At 30.2% G+C, this 11,797-nt stretch overlaps 1 protein-coding gene across 2 annotated transcripts; it reads right to left on the bottom strand.

The window, feature by feature from the left end:
• Positions 1-392: 392 nt before the first annotated feature.
• Positions 393-11,564, bottom strand: LOC127733792 (Golgi phosphoprotein 3-like). 2 transcript variants are annotated; one of them, XR_007997156.1, is made up of 4 exons: positions 11,253-11,564; positions 8,762-9,008; positions 3,815-4,919; positions 393-3,778 (listed from the first exon to the last, which is right to left on the bottom strand). XR_007997156.1 is itself a non-coding variant. In XM_052243111.1 (3 exons), exons 1-3 carry the CDS (start codon positions 11,439-11,441, stop codon positions 4,495-4,497), a joined length of 861 nt encoding a protein of 286 aa, XP_052099071.1. In that variant the 5' UTR covers positions 11,442-11,564; the 3' UTR covers positions 393-4,494. The 2 variants fall into 2 exon arrangements, 1 of the variants encoding a protein (XP_052099071.1); XM_052243111.1 differs by having other exon boundaries at positions 393-4,919.
• Between the last annotated feature and the right edge of the window lie 233 nt (positions 11,565-11,797).

Below are 11,797 nucleotides of genomic sequence, written 5' to 3'. Positions count from 1 at the left end.
GTATTTTTTGAGTTTTGTGTTGATGGCAGATCTTTGATAGAATCTTCGTTTAATTATGCACAACTTTTTTCCAGTTGACGTAGAGCTTGATATATGGTACACACACTTGTTTTTTGTTGAAGACCATCAACTGACTTTTCAGATGTCTTTTTGTTTGTGTAGTTGGATTGCTGTTTCATTGACACATCTCACTTATCAATTTATTCATGTTTGTTTGCATGAATGTATTTTTATAATTTTTTCTCCTGAAAGGCAAAAATGTGAAATAAAATGGGTCAGTAGAAACCTCATGCTGGGAATTAGAATCTTTAATCAATTTCCATCTTTTTAGTCTTATTTACTGTTGTTAATATTGTTAAATACACTAAACAATTTTCCCAAATATAACATCGTTTCTAATTGTATGTAAATTTATTTGACAATACCATTCAGATATATAAGAAATTGTCAACAAGCAATTTACAGTTTTCCATATTTACATCTTACATTTTACTGATTGTATTTCAGCGAAGTTAGATGCACACATAATTAAATAGACACCCCTCAATGTTCAAATATTAAATTGTCCTCAGTGTTACAATATATACATATAAATTTATATATCCCATGGTAATATATCTATGTTGGTAAAATTAGATTAATTACAACTAAATCATTTGAATGTGTAGATAGTAAGTTTGCTTATTTATTAGGTGAGCATGAATTCTTTCCTATGGTTAAAACATTCTTTTTTACCTGATCGATGATTTGATTGGCTTACAAAAAAAATGTAGCTCCTCAAATGGTTGGTAAATAAAAGTAAGTTTGATTTCATGGTCGTCCTAACAAACTTGTACTTTTTATACACACAAATTGTTCAGTTGTAAATAAAAAAATATTTCAAGTTTCCTTTTCCTCATCCATCATTTATTTAAGGTGCTATACCTGATCTTCTAACAAATATGAGGATAGTATGGTCAAAGTTAAGACCTTTGCCTGAATCTGTCTATATAATCAAAAATCTTAAAAAAAACAAAATTGTAGAACTTCCAGCCTTGATTTTTAATCTACTAAAACAAGAAACAGGCATATCTTTATAATCTATGAAGCCATATCTTAAATAAATGATTAAATCCTTTGACGATGACAGAATGACAATAAAGAACTGAATCAACCAATGTACACAATGTTATAGTATGCCCTGCACACTTTCACCCAATGATTTCATCACCAACGTATAATAATAACAGATACTTTATTTCACCCATTTTAACATTGCAAATCATTTTATGAACTGTTTAATTAAAGGAAAAAATTATCTTAAATGAAATGACTAATACCTAGCTAAGACTTTAATAATACAAAAAACACATAAATATGTGTTGGATTTCACATTCACAGCTGACCTATTAACTTACACCAACACACTTAACACAATGTGTTATCCAATCATTTTGATGTTGCACTTTCCACTGAAATTTGAATTTGTTGTAATAATAAAATATACGTTTTGTTTGATTGATACTCTATATGACTGTACACATACACCAAGACAGACACACAGAATCAGCATGAACATGTTGAGATACACAAGTTAGGTTACAAAAATAAATCTGCAACAGTTTTGAATAACAAACATACTAGCTGTTCATTAAAGAAAAAAACTTGCTACACAAATGTTTGAGACGTGATTATTTGACGGTAAAAATAAAAACCTTTAGAGGTGGAACAGAATGTCAAGTTACAACATCTGGATCTCCGTAATTAATTTGCTGACATTCAACTTTACAGATCAAGATTACGTACTTGAATTTTAACATATGACAACAGTTTTGATCAGTGTTGTCAGGCAAAACAATGCGGAAATCAAAATTTTTAAACTCAAGCTTCCAATAAGTCTAAAAATTTTGACAACACTCACAACCTTAATTAATAGTTATGATTTAAACATATATCAGACTTGCAGAAATCTATGAAAAAAAATGTTCTTCCTAAAAAAATTTGTTTAGATTATCATAAATTATCCCATATATACCCTTTCTGTTTTATATCATAATATTTTTGCACTTTCAAGTGTTTTAATTCAAAAATTTCTGCACACTGCTTATTTGTAAGGAAAACTTGTAAAACATCATGGAAATCAATTATGGCTTATAAATAATGTATTCTTGGTAATAAAATAAATAGTATTTTCAAAAAGTCAGTAAATATCACTGATCATTTCAACAAGCATAGCAATAAATAAACAACAAATTGAATTATTTCATGTACAAGCACTTAGGAAATGAAACAAACCAAGTCTGTAGATATCATGTAACTACTATTGAGACTTAACATAGGTTCTAAATATATATCAAAACATATTACATCTCTTCAAATGACCGTTTACATCAAATAAGGCTAAAAATATATATTTGTTTCCTGCCTCCTTGCAGAAAAAATAGGGTAGATGGGTAGATAAAATATTTTTGTCTGAACATTCTAAATTTACTTTATAGGGAAATATTCTGGACTGAACATAAATGACCATACAATGTGATAGAGCAGACATGAATGTTTAGGGTAGGTAGAGAGGCAGAAAACAAAACTACATTTTTGGGGGCCAAAATGATTGGGAAAGGTTTCAAATTTCAAACCCGTTAAAACTTAACAATAAAGTACAGAAAATGTAACAGGCAACAAAAAATAAACTCTTAACTTTTAAACATTGTGTTAAGTAAACTCTGCCTTTAAGGTTTACTATTAAAACAAATACTGTACTGAAGGAAGGAATCCTTTGTGGGTTTTTTCAGAACCTTGTTAATTTCAATGACTCTGATGTTTTATTTTCATAGTTAAGAACGAGACCAGTAATTAGTAAGTTATAAGTGAAAGCCAGCATTTGGTGTTGTACAACATGTTCTTGTATTGCAGCCTCATTGACATTTCTCAAACATCTTTCAATTATAACAAGATTTAGATTTCAATTATCAAAGGACAATTACAGTCTCAACCATTGGGTCCTGTACATAAAGTTAAAATAATAATACTCTGCACAATACATATTTGTAGATGATCAATTTCAGATATAAAGCAGCATATATGTACACATATACAAACTTCAGTGAATTCTATTAAAAACATTTTTTTAAGGAAATACAACTTTACAATTGATTTCAACTAGCAATCCATGTAGAAAACAGCTAACTTAGTTGAAAATGTTTACAAAGGTAAGAAAATATACAACTCCATCATTGTACATACATGAAATAATACAGCCATTATCTGTTAAAACATTCAAAAAACCGTTATTGCCTATCCACACTACATACATGTAAGGTGGAATAAATACAAGTGACATACTTGTTTAGAGTAATTACACAGCACATGTATATGTTACATGTACTTTACCTCAATATCACTTCCTGTTATTTAATACAATTTCCCATAGATATGCCTTTAGGTTATTGTGTACTTTGAAAACATTCAATTTCATGTAGTAAGAAAATGTAATCAAAGGCCATCTTTTTCACTATTGACAATTATTTCACAGAACATTTAAACCACTTTCTTTCTATATAAGACAAATTCAGCAGAAATGTTAACACAATAATTCTGAATATAATCAAATTGCTTACAAATAGTTTGGTGAAAATCATTTCATGTCATAAATAATGTATATACATGTACATTACAGGGAGTGAAAAAAGTATATCAATGAAGTTTTATTATTACTTGAGTATCAGTTTTGTCTGAAAACAAGTCGACTAAATCACCAGACTTAACTAATCAAATAGCAAATGTTTCATGCATTTGTTCACTTACATTTTTGTAAGTCTTGAAAACAAATTTATACCACAAAGCAGAACTTTTTCATAAACAAATAAAAATTGTCCTATAAAAGTATTTCACAGAAGTCAAAATGTTTGTTTCTGTTTCTTACTACACCTACCATCATATAAATATTATTGTAACCAAGAAATTTAGAATTTAATTTAGAGAAACATTTATCTATCCATTACACTGTTTTATTTGTACTTTGTAAACCGGTTTCTCTAAAAACACAAAATTTTCACAAAATCGAAGGTCACTGCATGATTTATGAGTTAGGAAAATGTAAGATTTAAAATCATTTGCCAAAACAAAGTTATAACAAATTAATGATTATTTGACTTTGGTGTAATTAAGTTAGATTTTATCTGTGCCAGGTATTGGAAGGTTTTAGACATTTTGTACAATAAATTAAGTTTATTTTTTCTATACATACACTTTTAATTTATTCTAATATCACATAACAAAGTAAATGATTAAAAACCCAATTGTAAGATTTAAGCAATAGATCATTAATAGCTCAGAATTTCTGTATAAATATCCTGTTTCCTTGTAAGAGCTATGTTATAAGAAGTATGACCTATATGTTATGGTTGCTCTATCCATGAAAAATGTTAAGGGATAAAATGTTGACGAGATATCATCTAGAAATAAAACATAGATAAAACAGCATGTATAGACCCACAGATAATGTCACAATGAAGATCACTTGCTAAATGCAGCTACAACAGCCCACAGTACATCATTGGTCCCTTCTTTCATAGATTCCTGGTCAAATTCAAGGTCAAGTAATTCACGGACTCGTTTCATTGCAATTTCATAGTCGTCATCAGAAAGTGGAGCAAAAGCGTTTTCTAGGACATCAGAAGAATGTGCAAGGTATATTAATGCCAACATGCGTTTCTCCATTCTGTGTGCATTGTTTGTCCATCGACTTAATACAGATTCCTGTACTTTCTTGATTAATTTCTGTTTGATATTTGAGTCAGTTAATGGATGAGTGGTCATATCAAACAGAAGGAAATTCTGTTTTTCTGTTGTACATACTCCTTTTTCTACCAAATTCTTGGCTAGTCTCTCTCTTACATTCCTCAACTGATATCGCAGTTTTAATGGATTCCATGTTTCACCTGAAAAAATAACCATATAATAACAACTTACATAAATAAATCATTATAAAATTGAGAATTGAAACGGGGAATGTGTCAAAGAGACAACAACCCAACCAAAGAGCAGAAAACAGCCCAAGGCCACCAATGGGTCTTCAACACAACTGTTTTCATAAAAACAAAACAAGACAAATACTGTAAATAAAGTTATTTTCATCATATTCTTATATTCATAACCCCCAAAAAGCTTTATGATTATGGTTGAAAGTAAAACTAAGAAAATAAGTTTGAAAATCACACAAAATTCCTGTAAATCACAATGCTATGCTAATTTTGTATACTGAATATAGAGATTATCAATTGAACCTATAACTTTGTGTGCAGTTTTAAACATTTACTTTATTATCAAACTTAGGGAAGTACAATGTTAGTTAGTCTTCTGCTGGTTGACTTAACCATGTTAACAAGACAAATTTGGAGATTAGAAAAACTAATCCTAATTGACCTCAATTCAAGCATACCTAATAATTTCATACTTTCTGAATAGAAATTATATGATATGTTTTCCAACATTTATTATTTTCCTCATGATATTTTAAAATATCTCTGCAGACAGGAAGATCATGTGCATTCTTCTGCATTGATTCTTACATAGAATTTCTTCATTTTATCTTGTTTTATCACTGTCCATGGTAGGAGGGGTGCTGGTTGCATACTCCACATAAATACCAGATTATGATGTTTATCATGGATATATTCCTGTATGACGTCAAACCTTGTATGTGGTTGTGGATGTCTGTTGTATTTTTGTAATGACTTGCTTATCATGAATTAAAAAATAAAACAAACCAACATAATATCATGCATCCATGTGATTGCTAATCTATCATGAATTAAAAAATAAAACAAACCAACATAATATCATGCATCCATGTGATTGCTAATCTATCATGAATTAAAAAATAAAACAAACCAACATAATATCATGCATCCATGTGATTGCTAATCTATCATGAATTAAAAAATAAAACAAACCAACATAATATCATGCATCCATGTGATTGCTAATCTATCATGAATTAAAAAATAAAACAAACCAACATAATATCATGCATCCATGTGATTGCTAATCTACTTCCTGTTTCAACATGTTGCCTTTACTTCAAGGGATCAACAGTTAGGAAATTCATAAGTTCTTACCAAAAAGATCAGAAAAGAGGTAAACCAAAGACCAAAGATTCAACACACGCAAACAATAAGAGAAAATTGACAGTAACAAACAAGTTCACAGATTTGTTTAAGCAATCTGGACACATAAGAGCTTTCCTGAATAATGATCATATTTTTTCAATCTTCTAGTTTATCAGACAGAAACAATACACTGATCAGTGGAAACAACAAAAAAAAGATGAACATGTCAGATTACAGTCTTCTTCTGAACAAACCCACTCTGGAAAGATTAAAAGTCTTCTTCCAATCACAGAACACCAAACTATACTTTAAACATGATTATTGGATGTGAAGTAAAATAATGTTGATATTCTAAATAAGCATGCCAAGAAATTGCCTCAGCTAAAATTCTGCAACCCCCCCCCCCCCCCCCCCCCCCATGCAGCCAATCACAATGAGGATGTATACTACCACTGCCTAATGTGTTCTAAGCAACACAGACTAGGTCATACACTAATTTGTTAAAATTTAATATTTAACTGCTGCCTACTGTGTTCTAAGCAACACAGACTAGGTCATACACTAATTTGTTAAAATTTAATATTTAACTGCTGACTACTGTGTTCTAAGCAACACAGACTAGGTCATACACTAATTTGTTAAAATTTAATATTTAACTGCTGACTACTGTGTTCTAAGCAAAACAGACTAGGTCAAAAGCAAAACAGACTAGGTCAAACACTAATTTGTTAAAATTTAATATTTAACTGCTGACTACTGTGTTCTAAGCAACACAGACTAGGTCATACACTAATTTGTTAAAATTTAATATTTAACTGCTGCATTTTTCAACTGTTGCATAAAAGTACATTTGTTAAATTACTAAATACTCATGTAAATAAAGTCTAAAAGGAGATATGGTATGAGCTGTTTGCCATGTAAACCCCTAAGGGCAAAGATGTATACAACTATGTTACTTGTATATATAGTATTTAACAGTAAGTAGCCTATGAAATGGCACATAAAATTGTGTGCTTTAGCATTTTTATTGGGGGGGGTGTCTTCCCTTTTGGAGGTTTCAATGTTGACACCTACATGTATGAAAGCTCTACAAATTTATTGATCGATACATTTACATATTTAAGACTAAATAAAAATTGACAACTAAAAATTTGATGAAGAACTCAATATTCACAAACTGACATGTATATCATGTATACATTATACTGTATTTTTTTTCTGGTAAAAGGAAGACAACTCTCTTTTTTTTTAAAGTTTCATCATCATCGAAATTAGTCTGATACATGTGTATCATTTAAGTAATATAAAAATAAGATGTGGTATGATTGCCAATGAGACAACTGTCACCCAAGTTCAAATGAAGTGGATATAAGTTCCTCAGGCAATACAAGGAAAGCTGTCTAAATAAAGCCTAAGCTGCATATCAAAGGTCTACCCACATCTATTTTTTTGGCTTACAAATCCTTATCAAAATCTTAGTATGATAATGTTTGTCAACATTCATCGTCATTGCAGAACTCATTTTATTGGATGATAAAATGCTGAGACAGATAATTTGCCTTTCCATCCTTCACATTGCTTTTCTTTAACTGTTTCAAGCAATATTAAAATGCACATGATATCAAACGGATGCTGCACAGTCAGCAATTGATGTTTTGATGTAAAGAAATTCAGAAACAGAGAGTTATTCATTTGAGTGTTTAGTTTATCACTTCAATAGTTTTCTCTTTAGCTACTATAGTTTTGGCTAAAAACCACAAAAAATGGGATTAAAATCCACATTTAAAAAAAATTATAACTCCTATAAGGAGAAGATAGATGATTAGTTCATGTACATTTGTAAATAGATGGTGTTTATTCCCACTTTATGCACTATTGGCAAGATCTTGGCATCAGTTTTTATTGGAAAAATCTGGAGTGCTTGGAGGAAACCACCAACCATCGTCTGGAAAACTGACAAATCTAGTCAATGAAGATTTGGAGTGGAATGCACCTTTCATGTGCGGGGTTTGAACTCACAGCCTCAGTGTTGACAGTCTACTGATACAGTAGATGAACTACTTAGACCACCTGGCCACTACCGCCCCCTTATTATTAGATCTAGTCTATTGAAAGTTCCTCTATATCATTTATTTTTCTCAAGGTAATAGACAAAATTAAAGAAAATTTTTGCTATTAAGAGTTTCTATCTATCTATTATAGTTTTCCAAGATAATAGACAAAACCAAAAAAAAAAATTGGGTAATAAATCATCATTTAAGGCATGTACAAATGTAAGTGCATTAAATACTAAAAGGAGTTGTATGAGATTTTTGAATAAAGAGCTGTGCCACAGATATAAACAATTCATCAAAGTTTCATGCAAATTGGTTAAAGAGTTTTTGAGTTATTCTCTGACATGTTGACGACGGACAGAGGTATACCACATACGTCCCATAAACGGGCGTATAAAAAGAATCCCGACCGACTCAAATTTTAAGACTGGAATGAGAAAACATACATATTTTTGTTTGTCAAACCAAAAAATGTTCTTTTCATACATGTGTTTGCACCCAGTCCTTTAGCAAACTTCTGCTTACAATAGAATAAATTTTATACAAAAAATATATTTATTTTTCATCATCTAAAGTTTTGTACAACAGCATGGAGTACATGTACTTCACTTCACCTACCACTTAAATATTCTATCCAACTTTGAACTGTTTCAGCTGGTTCTGTCTCTTTAATGTGTTTTAATGCTTCATCCAGTAAAACATCACCTGTAGGAGCTGGATTCTTTAGAAGGATTTTACGATTTAGTAAACTTCTTCTACGCATTCCTGCTTTCTCTAGTTCTACCCGTCCTCGTAACCCAAGTTCTATTAATATACAGCCTCTCAGACCGGATGATATGCAGTCATTCCAGAATGAAGTGTAACCCTGTAACATAAATTTATGCATGTAATTCAAAATAATAATTCTTCCAAGTTTAAAAGTAGTTTGATTACACTTTTTTTTAAGTACAGCCCCAACAATTCTGAGGTTGTGTCCACTTCATTTTTTTTCAATTATAATATTTAAATTGTACTTTGTATTGTCAACCTAGTAAAATGTACATGTAAAGAACATGTACACTGTATGTGATGTCAATGATGAAAAAGTGTTTTATATTCCAATCCATCTGCATACATGTAGATAATTTCATTTAATAAGAAAAGAGTTGTAGATGCTGCGATCTGGCAAGTCTGACTTAAAGTTAAACATCCACAATGTAAACTATTACATTAAATACAATGAACATGACACATTACTAGTTAACATGGGCTACAAGATTGGTGCGGACTTTATTCATTTCATACACATGATACACGTAAAGACAGGAAATGCGTAAAATAAACAATTCAAATAACAATTATAATGTTAGTTTTATCCTCATCTGTAGATTAAACAACAGCTTGTGTAATTGCTTCTTTATTTATTTTTTTTAATTATGAAAGATCAAAAACTATCTGAAAATTGTTAAAGCAACAAACGTGTTATTGTTTGTTATAGATATAAGTTCATAAGTTTTTAAAGTTATAACCAATCAAAACACCATTAAAAGAATATTGAGAAAACTTGAAACAGAAATTGTTTATTGTGTATTCTTCCAGCTTAATTACATGTACAAAGTTTTTAACAATGTACGAAATGAACCTCTGAAATTTTAAGTTTTGCAAAAAAAATATATATTATAAAAAAAAGTTAAAATATTTACAAACAGAAATGAAAGAAAACTGTAAAAATAATATTAGGTGCCAGTTGAATTATCAAATGCGAAATGATTTTAAATAGGTGCTGATCTGACTTGTTGCCGATTTGACTTTTTCTATAGGTACCAAATTGACCACGGGCCGATTTGACTTGTACCCATTGCGCCCTGCCTTTAAAAAAATTGATTATATTTCATTTTATTCCTTTTGTAATAATCCGCTATTAAGTAATAAATTCCTTGTCAATATTGCGAGCATGTAGAATATACTGAACAGTCCAAAAGTAGGTTTACCTGTCGATAACAGCTGATTAGTACACAATAATTAACGGTGATTTGATAATTCATTTAATAAAAATCTATATTACATTCATGACATTATGAGTTTCTGATTCTTGTCGAAATATAATATAGGAGCAATTTCATCGGAAGGTAACAAGAACTTGTTGATAAATATTCCGTATCAACTTCACAAATAATACACTATGGTCTTGAAGTATAGATTTTGCGTTCTGACGTTGTTTATCATTTTAATAACGTGTTATAGTATTCTTTTATTTATCTTTATTAATATTACTTTTACTGTTGTCTTTTTTTTAAGATATCCATTTGACGTGACTCTGTGCTTATGTATCCCCTCATACTTTGAACGACAAAATTATTTTATTTATTAATATTACTTTTACTGTTGAGTCTGTTTTTTGTGATATACATTTGACGTGACTCTGTACTTATGTATATCGTCATACTTTGTACCACACAATTATTTTATCTTATTTATTAATATTACTTTTACTGTTTTTTTGTTATATCCATTTTACGTGACTCTGTGTTTATGTATCCTGTCATACTTTGAACGACAAAATTATTTGATGTCTACCTGTGAGAATTTCAAACGCACGATTTTACGCAGTACTTAAACCTTCTATCCTTTATGGGTGGATTTTACATAGATAAATAAAATCGTATAATATAAGCAAAATGAGGATGTTAAATTTGATGTATGCCTTTTTGTGCTTCTTCGTTACATTTGTTTGTTTTTATAGTGATTAAGATGATAACACAATGTTGACTGCTGTACCCCTATTTTTGACATTTTTACCTATTGTGTCTGTTTTGTTCACGCATCGTTATCAATATAATGGAATTTGATGCTACTGTCATACAAGTGAGAGGTTTAGCTAGCTATAAAACCAGGTTCAATCCACCATTTTCTACATAAGAAAATGCCTGTACCAAGTCAGGAATATGACAGTTGTTATCCATTAGTTTGATGTGTTTGTTTTTTTGATTTTGCCATTTGATTGGGGACTTTCCTTTTTGAATTTTCCTGGGAGTTCAGTATTTTTGTGATTTTACTTTTTTCTGTAGACGGATTTGGAAATTATGATTTTTGTTTTTTTTCTGAAAACACACTTATTTAAATGTGTAACCTCTCTATCTTTTAATCCCAACAGTAAGATTTCTTCCATTAAAGTTAAACGAGTTTCTTTTGAGTCGTGTTCCTCTTCTTCATCAGGATATCCCGAAAGATCTTCTTGCTGTTCACTTGAATTTGCTTCGTCTGTTCTTACATTATTACCCCGTCGTTGGACTAAGCCTCCACCTCTCTGAGAAGCCATTTTATCTAATTTTACAGCATATAAGAGGCCTATAAGTTTGTTTAGCCAAAAAAAACCTCAGTCACTTGCAAAGTCTGGCCATCAAAATGGCCGTCTTCGTTGACGTAAACATCAAAACATCCGAGATTTACGAAATAATTTTAAATACCTAAGAAATTTGAAAACTCTGTCAGATTTTTGTTCAACGGTTCAACATATCATTTTGATTTAAAAATATATTTATGTAAATTAAAAAATTAAAATTATTTTTTTAATATAATCTAAATCTGTTTTACGTTTGGAATACTAAAAGTGAAGTCAATTATGGAACATTTCCCGGAAAAAATCTCGAGCGATGAATTTTTGTATGTTTTCGT

The sequence above is a fragment of the Mytilus californianus genome, unplaced genomic scaffold, assembly GCF_021869535.1.
Source record: "Mytilus californianus isolate M0D057914Y unplaced genomic scaffold, xbMytCali1.0.p SCAF_3, whole genome shotgun sequence".
In the NCBI taxonomy this organism is placed as follows: domain Eukaryota; kingdom Metazoa; phylum Mollusca; class Bivalvia; order Mytilida; family Mytilidae; genus Mytilus; species Mytilus californianus.
The sequence above is the reverse complement of the archived record's forward strand: the minus strand, read 5'-3'. Positions and strand labels throughout refer to the sequence as shown.